This window comes from Periophthalmus magnuspinnatus, chromosome 6 (assembly GCF_009829125.3).
Source record: "Periophthalmus magnuspinnatus isolate fPerMag1 chromosome 6, fPerMag1.2.pri, whole genome shotgun sequence".
NCBI classification, from domain to species: Eukaryota; Metazoa; Chordata; class Actinopteri; order Gobiiformes; family Gobiidae; genus Periophthalmus; species Periophthalmus magnuspinnatus.
Genome location: NC_047131.1, coordinates 3761832 through 3788445, shown reverse-complemented (window position 1 = coordinate 3788445; position 26614 = coordinate 3761832). Strand labels below are relative to the sequence as shown.

At 38.8% G+C, this 26614-nt stretch overlaps 1 protein-coding gene across 1 annotated transcript in view; it reads left to right on the top strand.

Annotated features, from left to right (window-relative positions):
• Positions 1 to 26614, top strand: part of nell2a (neural EGFL like 2a) — a 164713-nt gene that overhangs the window by 112486 nt on the left and 25613 nt on the right. Inside the window, exons 16-17 of the mRNA XM_033968522.2 lie at positions 17411 to 17551; positions 22764 to 22957. Of these exons, the coding sequence (XP_033824413.1) occupies positions 17411 to 17551; positions 22764 to 22957 (335 nt within the window). The remainder of the gene's footprint in view (positions 1 to 17410; positions 17552 to 22763; positions 22958 to 26614) is intronic.

Here is a 26614-nt window from a genome sequence, read left to right as displayed (position 1 = left end):
TCACACGGGTCCCGGGGGAGTCCTGGTACTGCTCCTCCTGCCTGAGACTGACGGCATGTCACTGGGAAGGGCCCGTCGTCATGGAGAATTCAGAATTCACAGAGAAAATAAAGAGGAATGTTATCGACGAATACTGTGAAAAACCTTGACTCTAACGTACATGTAACTTTACTGGTGGAAGAGCCGCTACAAGCTTGTCTCCACGCCGATGTTATTTGTTTGCTTGGAATATTACACAGCATGACATTTCACTCACCACTCTATGGAGACAAGCAATGACACCTCCAGGCCAAGTTACAGGTCAGATCTGTGGAGAGGTGACCCAGGTCATACTGCCTCAGAATCTTAAGTTGGGAATTACCTTATTATATTACCGTACCGTCAGAAATGACCTTTACCGTAAATTTTGGGCTATTGAGCGCACCTGAATGAAAGCCACACAAGCTAAAGTTTAAAAAAAAATCTATTTTGTGCATATATAAGCCACACCTGAATATAAGCCACATGTTACAAACATGCTGTAACATGAGATATTTACCCAGAAAGACGGTACATGGAGGGTTTTTTGAGAACTAGGGATGAACATACTTGCAGGTTTAGAAAAAAAAAAACAGCACCAACACGAAACCTCTGCTTTTATTTCCTCTGAACGCTTTTGTCGTGTTTTTACATTGACTAAGTTCTCCCATCAGTTCATTAATGCCAAACTTACGTGCAGTGACTCCATTTCCTTCTTTGAGGCCAGACCCATTGTCTTTATCTTAAAAGCTCCATCATTTACATTTCTTTGTGTGTTTTCCATGATGAGGGTGTGGCATAATGCAGAAAATGACTGCTCAAAATCAAAACTGGTGTATTCTTCAGCGCATAATCTTTCCCCACATCTGTCTCACTTTTGCATTTACTGTCTTCTTTCCCCCCCGGTGGCCATTAGCCAGTAAAAAATTTGCCGCACCATTGTATAAGCCACAGGGTTCAAACCGCGGGAAAAAGTAGTGGCTTATAGTCCAAAATGTACAGTACAATAATAACGTAACAGTCTATAGATGGTGGAAAAATCAATGCCATATTGAGGTACATTTCAGTCAAAGAATTAACATCTCCATGGGGAAGAAATAGTGTAATAGTAGTGTTTATGCATTGAAATGTGCACCTTATTTCCTCTATTGTATCGCTGCACGTGTGTTTTTATGTGTTCTGTGTCATTACCATTCACAGGGTCTTATGGGGAGGCAGGGACAGACAGCACTGACAGGCCCAACGCTCTATGAATAATTCAGACTCCACAGACCCGCTTCAGTCATGGATATAAACACACACTCTCACGCCATGTCATGTAATGTGCCCCCAATCCACTGAACGGAGCCCAGGGCAGAGCCAGGGAGGGACAATAAGGCCACTCAAATGGACACACGCAGCCCTGTATAGACACGTTTAGTTTATTCAGCCAAATGTTTCTGCCTGGAGGGTGAGTGAACTTACAAAACATTACAGCGGCATTTTGACAAGTGAGTGTCATATAAGATTGTGTTAATGCATGTAGAAAGTTGTGCCTAAGAGCAAGAGGAGGTTGTGGGCTGGATTCTTGAGCTGATGAGTCTACAGCATGTCTCCTTGTGTTTGTATTAAGGATGGACAACACTGATGAAAATCTTAGTTTTTATTATTATTGTTATCATTATTATTTGGTTGTTTGGTTGTAGTTCTAATGGCAGTATTCAGATGATATTATGGAATTGCAGAAATGTGGAAAATTGTACTTGTAAATGTTGTTGAGGTTCAAGTATTACAAAAAAAGATCAAATGTAGTGTTAAAAATGAGCCTCAAAAACACTTTGTACCCTTATTTAAATGATTACATGGCATGTTTGTTTTATTTTAATATTTTTATTGTTCTATCTATTGTATCTGTTTTCTCCTTATCTACAAAGCGTCCATTGTGTTATTTTCATTGCGTTGGTTGTAACAGTGAAAAAGGGAAAGTTTGATGCCAAACTGTGGAATATTCCAGGCAAAGCACTAACGTCTCCATTCAGCTGACAGAACCACTATAGAACACTTTCATAGTGCTACTTTCTGAATGTAAGCCTTCAGGAGAGACGTCGTCTAACTTTGAGAAAGTCTGGTACTGCTTTGTTTGAATTTCAGGACTTGTTTTAATTGCACGACTAAGAGTGCAGCGTCTGAAACGCCTGAGCATTAGAGATAAACCTCTCCACCTCATTTCCCAAACTATTGCTTTCAGAATTTCTGAATTTCCAGCCATGTGACTTCTTATAACTTGACAAGTCAAATGTGTAAACTTTGTAGACTTTTGGGTAAAAACTTGAAAGTGTGAGCTGTTTTGTTGTTGAACTTGATGATAATCTGAGCCTGCAGGCACAGGGCAGAACAGAGCTTGTGTCTGTAAAGATTTTATTGGCTGTGCGTCCCTGAGAGGAATAATTGGTCCTAACATCAGTGAACAAGGGCCCTGTTTTAGCCCATGGCTCTGTTTATCGACTGCTCCGCTCCATAAGACCAATAGTTAGAGGTGCAGCCTTTGTATATTTCCACCTCATTATCTCACAGCTTTAATGCTGCTTTCACATGGACCACAAGTACAAGCTAAGACAATATTTTGCACTCTAAGGGAAATTTTATGCAAGTTCTGTCTAAAACAAAGGGAAAACTTACCAAAAAGTTCATTTCAAAATCAACTTTTATAAGCTCTTAAACATGTTATAACTTACTCAGAGTTATATTTTGCTTGATTCATGAATCTTTGAGCAATTACAGACTGTCCTGCTCAGAAAATGTTTATTTTCACCTACCCCTCATCCACATCTCCATACATATTTCCAATTATTTTAACCGAGTACTTGTAAACTTCATAGCCATAAAAAAAAAAAAAGATTATGTGACAGTGATGCTACAGTGAAATGCCACAACATTTTTAAAGGGCCCATATTACTCTATTTTCTGATCTATGCTGTGATGCTGTTTCCTCATCAAAAAAAATACCCAGAGTTATATTTAGTTTCACACATTTAACACACAAACCCTGCATATTTAGGTAGTGTTCTTCTCTTGAATGGAAAACACTCTGTTCTACCTGGTGATGTCATGTGGTGATACAATACAAGTGCTCTACTGTGTTTTTAAACTCACTCACTAACTCACTAGAATCATTTGGATGAGTTCAGCCCTGGAATTTCCAATCTCTACTGAACTAAAGGTAAAAGCTTTTAACTTGAAAACTACCACTTCATGACATCACAAGGAGGAACAGAGCATTTTGAGCTTTGGAGATGTACAGCCTAGTAATAAATAATTACTCAAACATGTGTGAATGAAACAAAACAGGACTCCAGGTCTGTTTTTGAGAAGATAACAATAATCTAACATGGCATAAAGCTGACAAGTGTCAATTTTCCATAATATAGCACACAGAATGCACACAGAATAAAGAACACATTATGCAAAACTGACTTTGTTGAGCTTTAGCCATGTTGTGATTCCCTGATGAAAAATTAATCCATGAATCCAAAGTCGTCTTCTCTGATTACTCAAAAAAGCTCAAAAGCATTTTTAAAGGAGACTTTTAGCCACAAGAAAGCACATGTTTTTTAATAATGATCTATGAGTTTATTATGAGATGCCAGACGCTAAGCATATTTTCTTTGAAAGTAATGAACATTGAACATTTATCTGCATCTGTTTTTGTTGCAAGGAAAAAAAAATGTTTTTCTCACTCGTTCATTTATTCTGAGAAGACATTTAGTTTGTCCTTCACGCAGATAGGTGCACCAATATAAACCGTAAACCTGGACAAAACATCTGCATAGTCAGGAGAGTTGTGACTCCATAGCAACTTCAAAACAGGAAGAAATCATGTCACTGAAACTATTAATATTGTCTTTATGTTTTGTCGGCACGTGAACGCAACCTATTCATTGATTTCAGCTTTCTTTTATCTGAAACATTTTGAGCTATTTTTTCCAGTGACTATAAAGCTAACAACAACTAGCATGGTAACGCACACTTCCTGATTATTGAACCGTAGAACCCTTTATAATGCAGACAACGCACAACAGACTTTTTTGACCTTAAGATCTGTTTGCACAATAAATCTGTACTGGGGCAAGACAAATTTGGGGGAAAAATCTGGCACAGGGCCTTTAATCGCTATGGCAATGGTCTGAATTGTTGATCATTCTGAGACTCACGGATACTGATCTTCTCCTCGTCTTGTGTCCTTGGCTGGCCCTGTGTCCCTCTCTGACTAAGCGAGCTGTGTGCGCTCCTTTGGGGACCTGGGCGTCTGATCCGGCGTCGTGGAAGGAGTCTCTTTTATCTGGTACTTCATATGCGTCTTAAGCCCATCGACCCCCCCGAGAGATTTAAATCAGATGCCCTCACAGTCTCTCACAAGGCCGGGCTTAGCATCTGCATAACACCAGAGCAGAGAAGCGGGGATGAAAGGTTTCTATGGTTAATGTGACTGTTCTTATACAGATTTGAGTAAACGGTGGGCACACAGTAGATCAGGGGTCCCCAACATTTATTGCTCCATGGACCAGAATATTGTAGGTTTTATTTTCACGGATCGATCTTCTTCGTGTGGCAGATAAATATGGCAAAAATAAGTACATAAGTGCCTAAAAAATTCCACTCACCATACTGTTGAATCAATGGGAGCCCTGCGATTGTTTCTTTGTGGTGGTCCCATCGAGGAGTGATGGGAGACAGTGACACCCACAGTATGTTTCTTATGTCCAGTCTGCTCCGTAATTTTGTCTTGGTTGTCGTCAGTGCAGAAAAGCCCGCTTCACACAGACATGATGTTGGAAATGGTAGTAAGGTTTTCAGTGCTCAGGATATTCTGGCTCGATTTTCATCCATAACGTCAGTAGAGATGTTGTCTCAAACATACATCTAAGACCACCGTCATTTGCAATGTCCATCAGCTGATCCTCTCATTGCACAGACATGCTCGATTCACCCAGTTTACTCACAGATGGGCTGCGGATCCATTCATTCAGTCTAGAACCACCATAAAAGTACCACAGCTTTATTTTTTACAATTATTCTATATATTTTGCAGCTGTAAAACCCCTCACCACACACTTTATACACTTTTCTCACACAGGCATTAACATTTCTCTGTTGTTAAAACACTCTCAAAGCTCAAACCTTTGATTTAAAAAAAAAGTACAGTATTATAGAATGAAACCAAAGATCAAAACCTGTTTTCAGGCCCAAATATTAGTTTGAGAAATAAAAATATAAACGTTTCCCCATAGTGCAAATAAAAATGATAGCTTTTAGAAATACTGTCTGTGCAGAACGTTTCATCGACATTGTGGGTTTTGTCGGGGAGAAAACTTGCAAACATACAGCACTTCAGAGTCACACTGCGATCCAACATTTATGTAAATTTGTCTGAACACATTCTGTACTGAACAGGAGACACGGCACAGAGGAGACTGATGGACAATGGTCTACAGTCCCTTAGCCAATCAGGACGCAGAACACAATGCACGCTCATACACTGTGAAAAGCATGTAAAATTGCACTAAAAAAATCTGCAAAACAGCGAGACCACGAAAGGTGAACCGCGATATAGTGAGGGACAACTGTACTCCTATTAAGGGACATATATTTCATTCACTGTCTCAGATTTAATCAATCAATTTCCCAAAAGTAACTGATCCAGAGTGTGACCTTGGTTCTAAGAAAACCTTGAATATTTCTGTCATATATCGCCTGCCTCTTCTGCATAACAGTGTTTCCCATTTCACCCATTACATCTGTGCCCCCCGTCACCACCTGTCACTGTCCCATGTCACCAAAGTGCTGTCTCCTGTTCATCTCAAACCGCCTTATTCAACACTAACCCGCGACTTCCACAGCCCCTCCCACCACCCCTAGGACACAGCTAGTGAATATTTAAAACCTTATTAATTTCACATCTACTGACAGCTCCCATGATGCATTGCTCTCCCTCTCTTTCTCTCTCTCTCTCGTGCTCTTTTTACCCACGATGCCCTGGGGCTTGTTCCTGGTCTGAGCTCAAGCGGCTTGTTTAAGCTGTATTCATTATTTATTCAGATGTGGCCTTACAAAGCACTCTCTCCATCACCTGTAATTACCAGCTCTTAATTAGGCTTCAGAGAGTGTCCAGAGCAGCTGAGAGGCACAACGCACCGAGATGAGAGGGGGCGTGGGCAAAATGCAAACATATTATGCACTTTTTCTGGTATTTACTAAGAAAACATATTGTGCTTATAATCGATGAAACCCGTGGATCATTATGTTATAATTTGCACATTTGAAATCACAATATTCACTGACTTCCGCGTTAGAAAACTGTGGTGTCCAATGGAAGCTGACGTTGATGTAAACCTCATCACAACAAAGAGCTGTGCAGTTGTCGGCCCCTCCTATAGACAGCTGCAGATCACACTAGGGCACATGTGTCAAACTCAAGGCCCGCGGGTCAAATGTGGCCCTCCACATCATTTTATGTGGCCCTGGACAGGGTAAAGGTATAATGGTCTTGAAATGTCATTTTATTAGGAGATAGACAGTTACACAGCCATATTTTTACATCTAGGCAAATGCATATGCAATATTTATAACTTTAATAAGTAACAAATACAGAAATTGTTAATTAACAAGTTAAAAAAGTAATTAGATTTATTTAACATAACTGGCCCTTTGAGAGCAGCCATTTTGCTGATGTGGCCCTTGGTGAAAATGTGTTTAACACCTCTGCACTAGGGAGTAGTGGATATTTTAGATTTATACTGAATAATATTAGATAATGAAGTACAGTTGTCCCTCACCTTTCGTGGCCTCGCTGTTTCGAGGAATTTTTGACTGTGATTTTGCAATGCTTTTTTTACCGTGTATGAACGTGCATTGTGTTCTGCGTCCTGATTGGCTAAGGGACTGCAATATTGATCTAAAATGGATTAATAGTAGAGAAACGTTTTCAGATGGACAAGTGAAGCAGGATGGATCACAAAGTCCAGCCAATCAGCTTTCATTCCACACAGTCATATAGTGATGCACATTTGGATTATAACTTGTAAAACAGAGTGCACTGGTCTCATTTGTGTGTATTTAACTCACATTTATCACATTTAACATGAATGAGCTGAAATGAAGCAACATCTTGTATCTTATTCTAATGTTCTGTGTATCTGTGTAATCCCTTAGTGGTCCAAAAGAGATGTTCATTTCTGTAACTAGACAAAAGTTTTAGAGTTTTAGGAGACATCATTTATCTCCTATTTATAGCTTCATCTGCACACCTAAATGAAAACAAGGAAAACAACAGTGCTAGCCAGTGTGCTAATAGGTGTGAGAGCACCCATTAGGGGCCTGAATGATTATGCAAATATCTGTAAACAAATAGTTGTGTAAGTTTCAGTGTAGTTAGCTCCTCGCTTCACAGATATAAGGCAGACCTTAGAGCAGACCTCAAGAAGTGGCTTGACTCCAAATGTAATGTCTGGGAGATAAAAAGTTGAATGGAGTTTATTTACAAAAACGGCAATGTAAATGTAGACTGACGGAGCAGATAGTAGAGAGCGGGGTCGTAGGCTGACGTCTTCGAGTCGGTCGTAGAAAGCTGGGTCGGAGGCTGAGGTGTTCATACCAGTTGTGGAGAGCTGGGTCAGAGGCGGAGGTGCAGGGTAATTCCAAGGAGCGGGATCTGGCGAAACATGAGAATAACCAGCTGAGTACGGAGATCATACACACGAAAAACTAGACTGAGCCAAGCAGAACTGTACCACATGGGATACATGGACGATCTGGCAGAGTTTGTAGGATCCTCAGACCCTTGGTACTCCCGAGGTGCAGGCTTGATTGCTCATGGGCTGCAGGTGTGTAGTGGGTGGTGCCAGAGTCTCAGCTCCAGACAAGGACACAGAAGGGAAGGGTAAAGACAGTACAGAAACACAGGGACAGAGTGGGATCTTGACACTAAAATGTTTGTCCAGTTGCATTTGCTAATTTTCTACATCTATAAAACTGCACCGTGCATGTTTATGTGACTTAGATGAGAATTCTGTGGTAGTATTTGATGAATCGTCATCTTGCAGATCTTTGTACTTCGGGTAAAATCTGACTGGTGCAGTGTGTAGTGCTGTTGACATTTGTGAACACAAACCTTGAGTATGGTGGAAGGTTTCATTCAGCCGCGCTTCGTTTTTGTGTTGCGATGTCAAAAAATATTTATCATGATATGTATTATGGCTTATACAGCTTTAGCCTGTCCATAGGTTTCACAGTAATGAAAAACAGTGTTACCATAGCAATTAACGATTATTATAAACTAAATATGCTGTATTTTGAATGGTGGAAAATTCCCAAAACGCCATCTGTAAAATGAAGGTCGTTAATAGATCTATGTATCCAGGTTTAAACCCAAAACTGCATTTTAATACCTGCGAAGAATCAGAATATGCAACAGGGACAAAGCCAAGGACACACCTCAGAGACAAGAAAATACCTCACTCCTCCACTCAGACTCCGGTGAAAAGAGGAGGCTGCAGATTTAAGCCTGAGATGGACAGAATAAAGGCTCTGGTGTGAGAGAGGGGAGAGGGGGAGCAGAGCTGTAACAAGCCCAGAACGGCGCACCTCCTCCCCCACTGCCCCCTCGGAGCGCTCCCTGAAGATGAGGCTGTCTTGGTTCTTCCTGCCACTCACTTTAACGAACAGGAGGCGGAGGTGTGTGTTCCTGTTCTTCTCGGGTTTAGGACTTCATTTGTTGCTGAGGTTACGTTTTTGTGTCATTCGCATTTGTCGGTTTTTATGTGAAAGTAAGACGGCGGACTTCCAATTACACGAGAAAAATTGGATTAAAAACATATTTGCCCTATATTTTAAAGCTTTAAAAATGTAGAGAGGTAGAGGGTATACTACACTCTCTCCATGATATTGCTTTGCCTGAAATGTTCCATAGTATGTCATTAAAGTTATGCATCTCCACAGAGACAAGTGACACAACCAGGCCAAGTTACAGGTCGGATACGTGGAGAAGCAAGCCTACTCGCCATATGACTGTGTGAATGTATTTGTCCGGGTATTTTTTGAGCAATAAAAACACTCGTAAGATTATTTTAGTAGCACATTTTGGAACATTCTAGGCAAAGCTGTGACATCTCCATGGAAACAAGCAGGTGGCAAACTCTCCATCAAAACACCAAAAAAGTGACCTTTAAAGTTGTATTGTCCCAGGATAAACACACTTCCACTAACCAGAGACTTTTGAATGAAACTCTTAAAATAAAGCTCTGTGTTATTTTTAGACCCTGACGTCAGCCTGTGGTATTATTAGCATCTGCCTGCAGCTTCAATGCTTCAATGCACCAATTAAGACGTGAATTGATTTCTTAGGTCATGTGCTTTAGATGGGTGTAGTCCTGTTTCGGGCCTGGTGATAGTAAGTGAGCCAAATTTTTCTTAGAACATTTCTGGATCAAATGGTGTAGATGGATACATTGCGATAAAGGAAAAATGATGACCATTCATGCCCACAGTCCTCTACTTAGATGCATTATTTTAGTTTAATCAGACTCCAAATGCAGTTTACAATGAACAAAACCTAATTTCATGATCTCTTTACATTATAGTACAACACCAAGTACCAGAAAAAGCATGTGTGTTCTTTTAGTGAACCTTAAATATATGTATTGGGGTCAGTTTTCCCATGGTTCCACACAGCATATTCTCAAATAAAGCAAACATATACTTTACCTTTCAAAAAGGCAGTGGTGCTTTCATCATTTTGAATTTCAGAAGCGACAAAGAGCATGTTTGAATATTTGTCCCGGGGAGATGGGGGAATTCACATGTATTTGAGTGAGTGTTTTAAGCAGCGCTCCTTTAACAGAGTGTCCTAAGGGGAGAACTCAGGTGGGCCAGAGACCCTCCTCTAATGAGCCCAATGTGAGAACCAGGTTTAAGCACAAAAACACCTGATATTCACAAAGAAAATATGGGACAAGAGGGATAAAGGCATTTCATCATAAGCCAGTCTGTTTTAGTGCATTTGTTCAAAGTGCCTTTAGTTCAGTGTTAAAGGCCCTGTACCCTGTTTCATTTGTCTTGTCCCAGCACAGATGTACTGTACAAGACACTCTGCAGGTCAGAATAAGTCCACTGTCTGCATCTAATAAAGCATTTTATTGTCTGATCATCAGGAAGCATGCGTTAGCATGCTAGTTGCTAGCTTTATTGCAAACTGCAAAAAACTCTGATAAACTCATCACGGGGAATATTTAGGATGCTCAGAATGTATAGGGTAAGTGAGATATAATTTTGGGCTACTGCAAACAGTTTACAATGAAGTTCTGTAGTTCTGTTTTTCACATTTACAAGGTACAGTGCCCTTCCCTTAAAGGGAAAGCGCGTCTTGTGCACAAAATGAAAGTCTTCTCTTCTATTTGACAGTGAGATTATGGCTTCTGTTGATGAAAGAAACACATCTTGGGACTCAAATTAATGTATAGTTAGGCAATGTTATAAAAATGGTGTATACATAAAAAAGGTATACTCATTTTTGACTTCTTTAAATTTGTACTATGTAACATCTCTGGGGGAGGCTCCTGTCCTCTGGACTCAGGAGGTGGGGGGCAGGAGGCTCCTGTCTAAACTCATATGTGTGCTGGAGCATGCGTGTCGCCCCCTGCAGTGACGCCCTGTCTGCTCTGGAGAACACTTTAGTGACAGACTGATCCACCCTCACCGTGTGAAGGAGGGTGTTCGCAGGTCGTTCCTTCTGCTGCTGTCAGACTGTGCAGTGACACATGTGTCATTCACCTGTAGTACTCGTGTGTCACACTCTAACATAATGTGACTTTACACTGGTACAATCCACCAAGTCACTTTACCTGCTCTTTATGTGTTTATGAGCTGCACTGTAGAGAACCACCGTCACACACATTTACTCTAAGTGTTGTAGGCTCATAGTAGTTACTCTGTGGACAGTGCTGTAGGCTCATAGTAGTTACTCTGTGGACAGTGCTGTAGGCTCATAGTAGTTACTCTGTGGACAGTGCTGTAGGCTCATAGTAGTTACTCTGTGGGCAGTGTTGTAGGCTCATAGTAGTTACTCTGTGGACAGTGCTGTAGGCTCATAGTAGTTACTCTGTGGACAGTGCTGTAGGCTCATAGTAGTTACTCTGTGGACAGTGCTGTAGGCTCATAGTAGTTACTCTGTGGACAGTGCTGTAGGCTCATAGTAGTTACTCTGTGGACAGTGCTGTAGGCTCATAGTAGTTACTCTGTGGACAGTGCTGTAGGCTCATAGTAGTTACTCTGTGGACAGTGCTGTAGGCTCATAGTAGTTACTCTGTGGACAGTGCTGTAGGCTCATAGTAGTTACTCTGTGGGCAGTGTTGTAGGCTCATAGTAGTTACTCTGTGGGCAGTGTTGTAGGCTCATAGTTAGTGTGTTGTGTCTATTGTAAACCTTTATAGTCTCATTTATCTTGGTCTTCATTTTGATTACATTTTCCTATTTTCCATTTGTTGTGTTGCAACACTGCAATTTCCCCATTGTGGGACTAAAAAAGGTTTATCTCTCAGTGGGCTTGCCTCTCTCCACAGATGTGACCAGTAACTTGGCCTGATGGTGATACATAAAATGGCGTACTGTAAAACAAAGCTGTAACATCTCTAGACGAGCAGGTGCAAACTCTCCATAGTTCCATAGTGTAGCTTTACAGACAGACTGTATTTGTAATTGATTGTTCATTGCATTGTAAAAATTACAAAAACAACAACAACAACAGTAACAACAAAACTAGATTACTTAAAGTTAAATACATTTTCTGTGGTTGAGCAGAAACATGAATATAGAAATGCATTGCAGTGAGTAAAAGGGACTGTCTCAAATGAGTGACGTTGTTCTTGTTTTATAAAAATATCCTGACTCCAGTTGTAAATGTGCAGATATATGACTTGACAAATGTGGTAGTTTTTAAATAGATGATCCTATAATCTGAGCGACATTTGATGAACGCCTAATCTGCTGCACTGATTCTATTAAAAGGCTTTGGCTCATTAGGCCATAGATCTTAATCCCATTACAGAGTAGCCGCTGGGGGCCGGAGCACCCGCCTGTCGCTGGGTGAGGCTGGGTGAGTGTGGGTGATACTGGGTGGGTGGGGTTGTGTGGGTGTTCTGGGAAGGTCATAGCACTCAGCCATTTTCATAATGAGAGCAAAGGATTGTGCATCATAAAACAGCCATCATGGCCAACGCAAGCACTTTTAATCAGAGAATACTTACCCCACTGAAATAACTGACTGTACCTCTCTCTCCTCACTCCCTCTCCGCACTTTATTTAGCCCTCTCTCTGTATTTATTCTTGTATCTTTCCTCCCTCTCTGTTTTTATCTCTGCTCTCATTCCTCCTTTTCTCTCTCTCTTCTCTCCCACGATCTTCTCTCTTTTGTGTCTCTCCCTCCTCCCTCTTTTTTCCATTCTCTTTTCCTCTCCTCTGTCTTTCTTTTGCCTTCCCTCTCTCTCGTCTCTTTCTTCCTTCTCTGTGTTTTTATCTCTGCTCTCATTCCTCCTTTTCTCCCTCTCTTTTCTCTCTCTTCCTCTCTTCTCTCTCCCCACCACCTTCTCTGTTTGTGTGCCCTCTCCCTCCTTCTTTTTTCCATTCTCTCTCTCTCCCTGCCCTCTTTTTCTTTTGCCTTCTCTCTCCCACTCTGTTGTCACTTTCTTTCCTCTCTCCGTCTTAATCTCTGCCCTCAATCGCCCGTTTCTCCCTCTCTTTTCTCTCTCTCTGTCTCTCCTCTGAGTCTTTCTGTTTCTCTCTGTTCCTCTCCCTCTCTCTTCTCCTCCCTCCTTCTTGTGGATGCACACTGTTAGTTTAATTAAATGTTAGCTCAAACATTACAGCCATTGGTTTGTCCTTGTGCCATGTAGAACACTATATTCCATACTCCATGTGCTTTAGCTGGAGCGCAGTGTGGAAATACAATTATTTATCCTTCTTTTTCTACTTAAACCTGTGAGATTTCATTTTTGTCAGCTCTGGAGTGACATGGTACAACCGCATTACACATTTGTGGGACTAGAGATAAGAAAACCCACTAACCTTGTTGTTTAGATTTGCACAAACCTGCTCTGAAATGTGATTCTTGTATTAGTTTTCAGTTCATACTTCAGTCTTTTTATCGTTCCTTCTGTTTAAAATGTGAACTTTGAACACAATCCTATTATTAAAACATGAATTGCAAATCTAATCTCAGTCACAAGGCTCGTTAGAAAAATCCCAATTACGTATTTTTTTCCAAATCGTTCAGCTCTAATACCGACTCACTCTGCAGAATGAACGCCTGGTTTGATCAAAAAAAGTTTTACAATTGGATCCAGACGGCACTCAGCGGTCTCATTTTAGCACAAAGGGGTTATAAACTCTCTTTGAAAGTGCTTTTAAACATTTTTCAATTCCTATTTCCTATTATTATCCAAATAAACTACTAGAATATTGTTAAACTTTATACAGAGCCATTTCTTTGTTTGGAAAGTGCTGAAAGATCTCTGGATTTTTTGTACAGAGTGATGCCAGTCTGTCTGGTCAACACTCCCTCCATCGCGTCTCGAGTCAGACCAGACACGATCGTGCGGTCCCTGTGATTTGGATGGTTTTCCCTGTGATAAAATTGGCCTTTGTCCCTTTAAAATTGCCATAATTTTGTTTGATCACACATTTGTTCAATATACAACTAAACTGTTTTGTTTAGTTTTTCAGTTAGTTTGCCTTTAATTTAATCACCACACACACCTGTTACTTTAAAGATATTTTATTTGGTTGTACTGAGTCAGTTCAGTTTAACTCATCCATCTGATCTTACCTGAATCTCCACCTGGTCAAGACACAGAGGGGGCGTGTCCTATGGCGGCCATTTTTAAAGGGTTGGACAATGTGGAGAGGAGAACTGGTTTATGTTCTTTTTCTTTTTGTCTCAATGTTTTTGTGCATTTTGTAAGTGTTTATAGTTTTATTTTAACCCTTTAAGGACTGAGCACATTATAGACCAGTGTAGCTCGCCTAGAAGTATCAGAATGTACTGCATTTTTTCACACAAGTATCTCTATTTTACATATCCGTCCGTAATTTTTCCGTAATGACAGTAACATATTTAAAGAGCCCTATGCCTCTGCTTTGAGATTTACATGATCGCACAATTGGTTGCGGAGTTACGGTAATGGAAAGTCCACAACCGTGAGTCTATCGGCGACGACAGCATCCGACGCTATAGGGTTAAACACTTTTTGAGTTAAAGAGATTTAGACCCTCATAAGTCCGCAGTGTAGTATGAGATCCTGCTAAAGTTGAACCTACCGTGACTGAGAAGTAAATGGTGTTTACCTAGGGGAGGTGCTTCTGGTTTGAGAGGGTATAAACGCTGGGCAAGTCAGTTTTTCGTGGAGAACATCAATGTAGCTGGGTACACGTGGGGTGGTTCCTCCATTTTTTTTTATTTCTGTTGCTTTTTGCTTAAGTTGTGCACAGTTTTACTTTTTTTTACTTACTACAGTTTTTTATGTAAATATGTATTATTTTTTCACGCTTTACCACAGTGATTGAAGTAAATTTTGATAATTGAGGAATTTTTGCCTCCCACTTCGACCACATCTTAAATGATCTTAATAAACTGTCAGTCACATACATCTAAAAACAGGGAGATTCAACGATGACCAGACTCACATTTTTGAAGAAGTGTGTCGTCTGGATCCCGGTGTGTTCTGGAGTAAGTTTAGGTCAAAGTCAGAGTGATGAGTGCAGTGTAAGGATACGGCTGTGAGTGTGAAACAGACAGGAGCCTCGGACATTTAAACCGCCCACAAACTCCAGCAGAGTCAATGTCATCGTCGCAGGATCCACTTTCATGTTTCTAAATGAGACTCTCTAAACTTAGAGAAAGGCCAGGTCTATGAAACAAAACCTAGCACAAAGTTCAAAGTGTTCTCTGTCAGTAAACATAAGTAAAAGTGATGCATTTTTTCACAATAACTTCAAAAAGTGGCACCATTGTTCTACCCCAAAGACTTTGTTGTCAGTTGAAAGGACTTTAGCCATAAGATTAACACGTCAACTCTGTGGATCAAACTCTTAACTAATAAAAGTCAGGTTCAGCGGTTGTCGATTTTCAGTTCAGTATTTCTTTCAAACACAGCAAATCTCCCATGGAGTTATTCAGATCGTGAACACAACCTATTCATGGGTTTAAGCTTCCTGTTATATGGTGCCATGTTGAGGACTTTTCACCATGCGGAAGAAAGAATATTTTGCTTTAATTTGTTCATTGATATGGCAACTTTATTTATTTATTTATTTATTCAATTATTTGTTTATTTATTCAGTTATTTTTTTATTTATTCAGTTATTTATTTATTTTTTCATTTATTTTTTTATTTATTCATACATTTATTTATTCAGTTATTTATTTGCTCATTAATTTATTTATGTAGTTATTTATTTGTTCATTTATTTATTTATTCATTTATTTATTTATTCATTAATTTATATATTTATTCATTCATTTACTCATTTACATTCATTTACTCATTTATTTATTTATTATTCTGAAGCCATTGGATTAATAATGTCGGTGGAACTTTGCTTGGGACAGATTACAGTGCTTTACATTCCATTTTAGATTAATAAAATGTTCTTTCTATATATGTTTTGTAGGTTTAGGACCCTGCCAGAATAACTGACAATCATTTTAATGGCAAAAAGTCCTCAAAATGTCGCCTATAACAGGAAGCGAATAGGCGTAGTAATGGCATTTGAAAATCTGCGTCTAAGAATCGGCTTGTCGTGTGAGATGAATTCATTTCTCTCGTTCAGTTATTGATATGGATGTCCTCCTTCTGCTGTAGAGCCATGTCAGATCGATACAGCCTCAGGAGTACACTCCACTCAGAGCCGCTCACTGCCTTTTATCAATTACAAATCCATCAGCGTTAGACATCTCCATAGGAATGTGCCAAACGTCCTCCTGTCTCCTCTCCGTTCATATTATGATGTAAAGCGGAATAGAAAAGTGTCAGTCTGCGTGCGGATGCTAACTGATTTATATTGTACTTATACCTGTGTTTTGTAGTTGTGCGTTTAAAGTAATTACAATCCATGTCTGTTGGTTGGCTTGTGCTAACAATTTAATTTTTTTATACTTAAAACTAATTATTTAATACAATTTGAAAAACATATAATGAGCTCTACACAATTTACAAAAAGTAACACTATAAGAAAATTCAGTTAAATCTTTTATCAAATGTTGGAGTTAAAGACTGTAGTATGTCTTCATGAACCAATATATGTATAATAGTGGAAAAAATAAAAACTAAATAAATAGAATGGACAACTGTGATCGATCAAAACATTTTAAATCAATTTTGAGTTATCACTATTTTCTTTTTTTTCTTTTATTCACTTTTCTCACTTTTTCTCTGCTGGATCCTGATCTGTAGACCTGGTTTAGTCCTGGTTTAGCTCTGGTTTAGTCCTGGTTTAGCCCTGTATTAGTCCTGTTTTTGTCCTGGTTTAGTTCTGGTTTAGTCTTGGTTTAGCCCTGGTTTAGTCCTGGTTTAGTCATTATCTTGTTCAGGTTTGCTTTAAAGTTTATGTTGAGGAATTTAGCCTTTTCCTCTCGTGTTCGTTAGTTTCTGCTAAGACAAAGAATAACCTTGAAACAGAGATAGTTCAGAAAAGCATTTTTACTCAATCAGCCAGTAAAGGGTAATACTTGTACGCAGAGTCTGTGCAACTGACATTCGCAGGCAGAGACTAAATGTTTATGCCTATACAATGAGTTTTTATATGCATACTATAGTGGGAGGCAACCACGGTTTAGACTTAGCGCCTCTTCGTTGGTGCACAGGCCAGGCAGGTCTCTGGCACGTTGCACTGTCTTATCAGGCTGTGACGAGCATCCTTGTTGTGTCTTGCTCCGATTGCTGACACATATTTTGTTGGTTTAACCAGAGTGACCAGTCATGAGTCAGTACATGCCTATCAATAAGTAAGTTCCCTGCTTAGTTATTTGATTAGATTTATAGATAGATGTAGAATATGTTGCACATGTCCTGAACATATGTCTGTGTCACAGCCGTAATAAAGTCCTCGTCTTCTCATAAGCACTGCTACAATAATGAACTATAGCAATACAATAATAAACTAGGCAATGATTATGCAGAATAGCTAAGCACTGATATTTTTCCTAACATTTAGTCCCACTTAATTTGTTTATTATCTTTATTTATTCCATGTTTTCTGTGACATATTTTGCATATCTTCGTGTTTTTGTTGCAGAGCGTCTATAGTTTGAGATCCTCTCTGTATCTCACCCTCCTCTTCTTCCTCTTCTTCCTCCACTTCTTCACAGATATCGATGAGTGCACGGACGGCTTCGTGGAGTGTGACAGTAAATCCACGTGTGTGAACCTGCCCGGATGGTACCACTGTGAATGCCGCGACGGTTACCATGACAACGGCCTCTTCTCAGCCAACGGGGAGTCGTGTGTCGGTGAGTGCCTCCAAGTACACACCATCTATCTCTATTATATCTATTACAGTACAGTACAATGCAGTATCTCAGAAGGAGGTCAAGAAGAAAGAGAAAAAAAAAGAAAGACGGAGAGAAGTTAAAGGAGGAGTTTGACCTTTGGAGATGATTGTGAAATATGCATTTACTGACCAAATAAAGAGGCTTCAGCCCTGATTTCCTAAATATGTCTTTAAAACGTGTTATAATATAGACATATTATAGTTTGGGGTTATTCACTATTGAACAATCACATACAAAAATTATTCATTTTACATTTTGTTTATTGTGAACCACAATATTCACATTTTAGCAGTGCACCAGGCTCTTTCTTTTGGGTTTGTTTGAGAAAAAGTTGTATAATTGGATGCAGATAGCATACAGCAGTGTAATTTTCTCACAAAGTGCTGCTTTGACAATATAATTTATGAGGGTGCAACTTAAAATTTACAAGAATAAAGCTTTAAGTTAACCAACAAGAGAATACGTGCTTGAGGCTAATTCAGAAGTGCTAAGAAAGTGGGATGTGCTGAAAACATTGACTGTACAGTAAAAACATAGCACCATGCCAACATAGCACCTGAGTAAAGATACTACTGCATCAAATATTGCATTGTGTGTAACTGTGTTTTTTCCTTGATTGAATTTGTCATTGTAGATATTTTAAATGTGTTTCAAGCACAGATACTGAGCGTTATGGCGATAAAAATCTATCATAAATTTTTGGACTATAGAGCGCACCTGAATAAAAGCTAAATTGTTGGTTTAGCTACTAGCAAAATTTTAAAAGAAAATCTATTTTATACATATATAAGCCGCACCTAAGCTGTAGGTTTTCATGTTGTAACATGAGATATTTATACAGAAAGATGGTGCACGGATGTTTTTTTTATTTATTTTTTTTTTTTATTTTAAATTTAAGACATGCTTTTTTTTTTTTAAACTGTGCCTGCAAATCTGCAGTACGGAAAGGTGTTGTCGTCTTTTTACATTGACTAAGTTTTTCCCGCTGCTGCCTCCAACGTCGCACCATCACTTCACTGATGCCAAACGTATGTGCAGTGACTCCATTTCCTTCTTTGAGGCCAGATCCATTGCCTTTCTCTTAAAAGCTCCATCATTTACATTTCTTTGTGTGTTTTCCATGATGAGGGTGTGTGTATGATGAGCAGAATTACTCAAATGAGTCAAAATCAAAACTAGTGTATTTTTCAGCGCATAATCTTTCCCCACATCTGTCTCACTTTTACGTTTACTGCTATAGAGTTCCCCCTGGTGGCTAGCCGCACTGTTAAGCCACTACCGTATAAAAGTAGAGGCTTATAGTCCAAAATTTACGGTAATCGTGATCTCATCCCTCACTCTGCTACTTTGGTCAAATCGCCGTATTGTGATTACCTGCTCTTGGTTATGGTCAAGAACGTACACTTTCCCCAACCACTCCTCCTGTTGGTCAACCTCCATCAGGCTCTGACTGAGTGACAGATGGATTTAACCAATCACAATATTATCCACTCCTAATGGAAACTATATATTATTTTTTCCCTTTTAAAATGTTCAGATAAACAAAAAATAATGTATCTCTATAAAGATTTGCCTCACTTCACACCATGCCGGACCCGCTCATTATAACCCGCACATGTCGTCTGCATTCATTCATCCATTGTTGGTCCAGATCAGTGCGTTTTTGCCGTTTCAAACTATTCTTTCCGTCCTGTTCATTTTCTCTCCTCTGCCTCTGTATCCTCCAATTGGCCAAGTGTCAACTGTCAGAATCCCAACCCTCCATCTCCTCCGCTGCACCGTAACAACACAACCAACGCTTTGACCCCTTCTCGCCTGTCAAAACCAGCGCACACAGCCCTCAAAAATATCCCCTGTTTTAGCTCAAAGTTGTAATTTGACCAAAAGTGGGTTTCTAGGTTGAGAGCCCGCATTGTAGAAAGTGTCCTGTTATGTTTTGTTGCTATGTTTTGACAGAGTATTTTTAGCCACTGTTTTGAAGGATGGAGGAAGGTGATGAAGAGTACGGTACATGGATTCTTTATAACAGTAACTATACCTTTAGGAGCCTTACTAAAGCAGGAACACGAACTGTTTATTAACAATGATTCAGGCTTAGTAACTACTTAATTAAAGGAAAAGAAAAATATGAAATCTGTCTATTTCACAACTTTATCTGAAGCTGTGTAGGGCTGCGCTGACCAATATTGATTGATCTTTTTTTTTTTTTTTTTTTTTTTTGGCTTTTTTTAATTAAAGGGCCCATATTACACTATTTTCTGATCTATGTTATAACGTTGTTTCCTCATCACATACAGACCCGCAGTTGTGTTTTGTTCTGTTTCATTCACACATGTTTAATACACAAACCCTGCATAATAAGGAACTTTAAAAACAAATCAAATGTTAATATTCATTTCCTGAACATAAATAAATAATAATCCGTGCCAGATAAATATAAGGCAGCAGTAATCTGACCAGAACAGAAGAAGCTTCTTGGATGTGCAGCAAAACAGCTTCATTCCTACATTTTTTGTCCAGTTGACAGATTTTATATTTTTCTTTTGCTGTGGATCAGACCTGGACGACTGAGTGATCGCACAGATACTTAATTAAAGCTGCTGTACCTGATTTTCACAGTTCATTTCAAGTTTGCAGCAGTCCCAAGTTATTCCTCACTTACCTTATACATTCCGAGCATCCTAATTATTCACCATGATGAGTTTATAAGCACTTTTCACAACTTTCACACAAGACACCAGAGCATAATTCTTGATCTTCAGACAATAAAGGAATTTATAATTAGATGCAGACAGCACCACGGCCATTTAAGTAGCTAATAAGCCTTAAACTATTTCTTCATTATGATTTAAGTCACTGTTCATACTTTATTAAGGCTAATTCATGCATTATAACATGTTAGTAACGTGTCTGTTATAGTAATAGTAGATAATAGAGATCATAGCATTGCCTAACATTTTTCAGATGCCCTTCTTGACCCAACTGAGGCCATAAATTATGCAAAATTTAGGTTTTGTAATGATGTTTTCTTATAAAAACATCCTCTTAGGGCAGAACCATTAATCAAACTCATGATTCAGTCTTTTCTAATCATCGATGTAATGTTTAAGTCTTTTTAACTGAGAGGTCTACAGCCAATCCTCTGCCAATAAAAGCCTGTGGTTTGGAGCTGAGTCCAGGCTTTAAAGGAATACATTTAACCTATTTTTTGGCGCGGATTATTTATTTATTTTCAGGAAATGAATCTTAACATTTGATTTGTTTTTAAAGTTCCTATATTATGCAAAATGAACTCTTTTAATGTTGTTACCTCCTCAAAAACAGACCTGGAGTTTTGTTGTGTTTTGTTTCATTCACACATGTTTGAGTTTATTATTAGTCTGTAACATTTCCAAAGCTCTAAATACTCTGTTCCACCTTGTGATGTCATGAAGTGGTAGTTTTCAAATTAACAGCTACATTTTACTTTTTGTCCAGTAGTAATTAGCAGTTCTTGGGTTGAAATTATCTAAATGATTCTAGTGAAGGTGCATGGAGTTTTAAAACACAGTGGAGCACTTCCTATACTTTTTTCTGAAGAACTCAGCCTAAATATGCTGGATAGGTGTGTTAAACATGTGACTGAAACAAAACACAACTCCAGGTCTGTTTGTGATGAGGAAACAACATTATAACACAGATCAGAAAACACTGTAATATGGGACCTTTAATAATAAAATGTAAAAAAATAATAATAAAAAAGTTCAATCAACATTTTTTTGGTCAGCCCAGCCTGCACAGCTTCAGCTAAAATTGTGAAATAAAAGAAGCTGACATATAATCCATTTTCATTTTGGCCTTTTGATTTCTTGCTGAAGAAAAAAAGTTACGAGATTTCAAAATGTGTCAGAAATTGTTGGTTATAATGGGGTGTACATCGACAAAGTAGTTACTGTTGCCTTTTAGCTGACGCTGAACTGGCTTTTGAGAATGGATTTGAGAGATCTCCCTGTATATCAGCCACACTGCAACTAACGAGACATTTTCGGTACACCAGCAGATGCAGTGTTGGCGCCCTCTGCTGGGGATTTGTACAGACACACCCCGCCAACTAAGACTTTAGAGATATTTTAAAGCCACATGAATTATGATCATTTATTCAATAGGAAATGCCCAGACTACACTGTCAAAATTAACGTATTTTCCGGAGTATAAGTAAAAAAAATACATAATAATGAAGAAAAAACACGGCTGTCAGGTTGTCAGTGTGACCGTAACGAAAATGTGAAATTATATACTCAAATGCGACTTTTATTCCACATTTAAGTCACATCTGAGTATAAGTCGCACACTCAAACGGATTATAGTTTGAAAATAGTGTATTTTTTATTATAATACTGAATCTATTTGAAAATAGTAGTGACAGTTGTAATACAAACTGGCTTCATGTTCAAGTACCATAGGAAATCTGAAATACTTGTTATTATATGGACTAAAATAACAACATAAATGAAGTCCAAAGTTGCCCAAGTGCAGCTAAACTGTTGTGAGCCTCCCATATTCTGTGCAGTGAAGAGTTAAGACATTTTGATGGATCCCTGACAGTGATTGGATATTGGAGCTGTCAATCATCTGTCAGTCTCTGCTCCCACAGAGCTGACTCGTAATTGGCAGATGTGTCTATAGCCTTATATTTTAACCAATTTTAAAACTGAGCTCAGGGGATTTAGTGGATTTAGTGTCTTAGTGTAAAATAAATCATTCTGGTTTGAGTTCTCTGCGTCCTCTATTTCTCTCAAATCAGATGATAATAAATGTCCTGTTTGGTCTTTTTCTAGGCTCCTGTTATCTCTTTCCTCCCTCCTCTGTACCATATATTCACTCTTCTTTGCTGCAATGTTCCACAGTCTGGCATTAAACATATCTATCTTGTATTTATTCAACTGCAGGTATTTTAAGCAGTAAAAATAGATGTTTTCGTTTTGTTTGTTTCGTTAGTCACATGAGCACAGATCTGACCTGTGACTTGTTCTACTGTCCTCATCTACTTGTTCTAATTACGTTTAATGTCAGAAAAGTTACATAGTACCCCTTTATCATAAGCTCCGATGTACTTGTTTCCTGGACGTCACTTGTCTCTAACTCTGCCTGAACTCAACACATCCCATATCACTTCTCTTTCTCATTTCAGATATTAATGAGTGCAAGACGGGCCGTAACACGTGTGCCAACGACACCGTGTGCTTTAACCTGGAGGGGGGCTACGACTGTCGCTGCCCCCACGGACACAACTGCACTGGGGACTGTATCCATGACAACAAGGTCAAGCACAGCGGGCAGATCTGGGTCCTGGAGAGCGACCGCTGCTCTGTCTGCTCCTGCCAGGTAAAGAAATACTTACATAAAGGTGCACTATGTGACTTTATGCTGGCGGGTCGACACATGTAATGTCTTTGCCTGGAATGTTCCACTGTGGCATTACACTTACCGATCTCTTTGAGAAGCCGGTGCCGCCACCAGGCCACGTTACAGGTTAGGTCTTTTAAGAGGCAAACCCACCCGTAATATTGTTAAGATTTTGAGCAATAAAAACACCCGTAATGAAAGAAATGCAATAGAGCAAAGCCATAACATCTCCATGGGACAAGCTCTACTAGAAAAGTTACTCAGCAAAACTTTAAGTGTTTACTGATACTACAAATGCTCATTTACAACTTAGTTTAGAGGTGGCCGCTATATACAGCTGATCCAGTGCTCTTTGGTTCACTTTTTAATTTGTCTTGGCTAACGTCAGCTCCAAATAGTTGCTGACTGTAGTTTACAACGAAGATTAAATAGAAAATCACTGAATTAGAGGCTGTTATCATGGGTCAGGTTTATATTGGCAAACTGTACTACAAACCTCTATCACGGCTACTACCAATGTTACGGCTACTACTATTGCTACCAGTGTTTCTACTGCTACTACTACCACTATCATCAATGTTACTACTATTACTGCCAATGTTACTACTACCACCACTACCACTGTTCATGACTTTCAGCTGACTGTGGTATGATGTAACTCTGAGGACGGTTGTCCATTCAAAAGATTTTGAATTGTTTATTGCCATTTTTATCATTCTGAAAACCAAGCATTTATGTTACTACAATTATTACTACTAGTACTGCTACTATTACAACAGCTACTACTACTGCTACTACTACTGCTAACTACTACTTTTACATGTCTTAATAAACAACTGCTATATCTTATACAGTAGCTATTAAACAATCAACAATGTCAACCATTTAAGCCAAAAAAGAAATGTGTTTTATAGAGTTTAGGGTGAAATGTGTTTTATAGTTTAGGGTGAAATGTGTTTTATAGTTTAGGGTGAAATGTGTTTTATAGAGTTTAGGGTGAAATGTGTTTTATAGAGTTTAGGGTGAAATGTGTTTTATAGTTTAGGGTGAAATGTGTTTTAGACTTTAATGTGTTACAGAGATGTTTAGGGTGCCGTTGTCCCAGTTTTGAAACTTGTGGACATTTGTAACTTTTTTGCGCTCTTGACTTTCCCTTCCCTCATAACAGACGTGGTTCTCTGTGTGTGGATTGAGCCTGTGATTAAGAGTATTATAACCTTTCATTCAGGTCCTTGAATGCTCTATAATCATCAGACCTCTGCAGAGCCTGAGCCGCTTTAGAGACGCGCTCAGAGGAAAAATACAACTTATTTGTACTTACCTCAATAATTGGCTAATTTAATGTTAGACGGCAACATACAATTCAACCAATTAAATGTATTCTAGTTTGCGTAGGATTAGGATGCAGTTAGTCCTGTGTGTCTTTTAAGTTGTCAGTATATATTTAGGTTGAATAGAAGTATAAACTACTGTCAGTGTAGTTTGAAAAATGGACTAATGTGAAATTGTTAAGTTTAAAATCCAATAATATTAATAAGAATACATTGAAACCAAACCAGTAATAATATATTTGTTTGTTGGTGTGTTTGTTTTTTTATGATATACCAACTAAAAATGCAAATATTACATAAATATGACAAAATTGCACATTTCCACAGTAGCTTCTGCATGGTTTGGATCAGACCTAGTATCAGACTGCATGGAAATATTATAATCTTCTATTGTTTGGAAAGTTAGTTGTTATTAGTTAGTTAATTATTTAAACCATAATTGTGCAAAATTGCTTTCTGTTGTCTAAAGAAAATGTTTTGGTTTTTTTTTTTTTGTTGTTTTTTCTTTTTTTAAATAATTGACTTATTGGAATTGGTGTCAGGAGTTTTATTTAGTAAGAACATTGAGGTTGACGACATTTTGTTATGTCTACGGTGTTAAGGATTAGACTCAATACTCAATATCACGAAGATAATAAAAAAAAAAAACACTCTTTCCTTAGAAACTAGAATGTCATTTTCAACATTAAAGCACAGAACTTTCAATTGTCCAGACAGGTGATGGACTATAGGTGTATACAGTGGTCCCTGGAGTTACGTTCTAAAAATAACCCACAGTAGGTGAAATCCACGAAGTATCAGCTTTATTTTTTACATTATTCTATATGTTTTGCAGCTGTAAAACCCCTCACCACACACTTTATACACTTTTCTCACACAGGCATTAACATTTTCTCACATTTCTCTCTTGTTTAAACACTCTTAAAGTTCAAACCTTCGTAGGTCCTTTGTCGGTGCAGAGCGTTTCATAAATATTGCGGGTTTTGTCGGGGAGAAAACTTCAAAAATCCACAAAACAGCGAGACCATGAAAGGTGAACTAGTCTATGTGTCTTATATTTGTTCTGCTCAAAGGCATTCTAATCTTCTTATTCACTAATAATAAACATCTACATAAGGACGCTGTGCTTTGAGTGATCTGAGTGACGAGAGTACTCGACAACACCTGGGATCTCCAAACTTCCATTAAGATAAACTGGTTTATTGTGACTTTATAAGGTCAGGACCCGCCTTGTCCCCACGCGTCGCGCCTGCTGCGGATAGACACCGCCTGGCAGCACAAATGAAGGACGATTATGGCGGTATTAGCGTCTGCGGTGAGCGATCAAACTGAGACCCATTCATTTGATTACAAAGGGCCGCGGCTCAAATGGATACTTAATTAAATGCGTCATATTAATTGATTTGAGAGATTGAAGTGCTGCCTGTCACAATTAGGCATGCGGTGTGCCAGTAAACATGTTATTGTTCTGGAAGCTCACAGACACAGCTGGAGATGGAGACGACAGAGGGACAAGGGCAAATATGACACAGAATGAAGTTTAAATAGACAGTTAATCCACAATACTTATTAGTATTGCTTTAGTGGTAGTAGTGGTGGCAGTAGTAGTAGTAGTAGTAATAGTAGTAGTAGTGATAGTAGTAGTGGTGGTAATAATAGTAGTAGTACTAGTGGTGGTGGTAGTAATGGTTAATCCAGAATACTTATTAGTATTGGTTTAGTGGTAGTAGTGGTAGTACTAGTAGTAGTAGTAGTAGTAGTAGTAGTAGTAATATTGGTGGTGGTAGTAGTAATAGTAGTGGTGGTAATAATAGTAGTAGTAGTAGTAGTACTGGTGGTGGTGGTAGAGGTAGTAGTGGTAGTAGTAGTAGTAGTACTAGTGGTGGTGGTAGTAATGGTAGTAGTGGTGGTAATAATAGTAGTAGTAGTGGTGATGGTAGAGGTAGTAGTAGTACTAGTGGTGGTGGTAGTAATGGTAGTAGTGGTGGTAATAATAGTAGTAGTAGTAGTGGTGATGGTAGAGGTAGTGGTGGTGGTAGAGGTAGTAGTAGTAGTAGTAGTAGTGGTGGTGATAGTATTACAAGAATCATATTGTGGTTGTAGTGTTAGTGAATGCCATACTGTGGAACATTCCAGGCATAACAGTCCATTTTCTCACTAAGCAACAGTAATCAGATTAGTTACTCTTTCCTCATCCGTTATGAATATGTTACTTTTACTGACATTTAAAGAGGCACTATGTAACTTTTCTGGAGGGCCCTTTGCCTTTTTGTCTCCATGGCGATGTTATTGCTCACAGTATGGC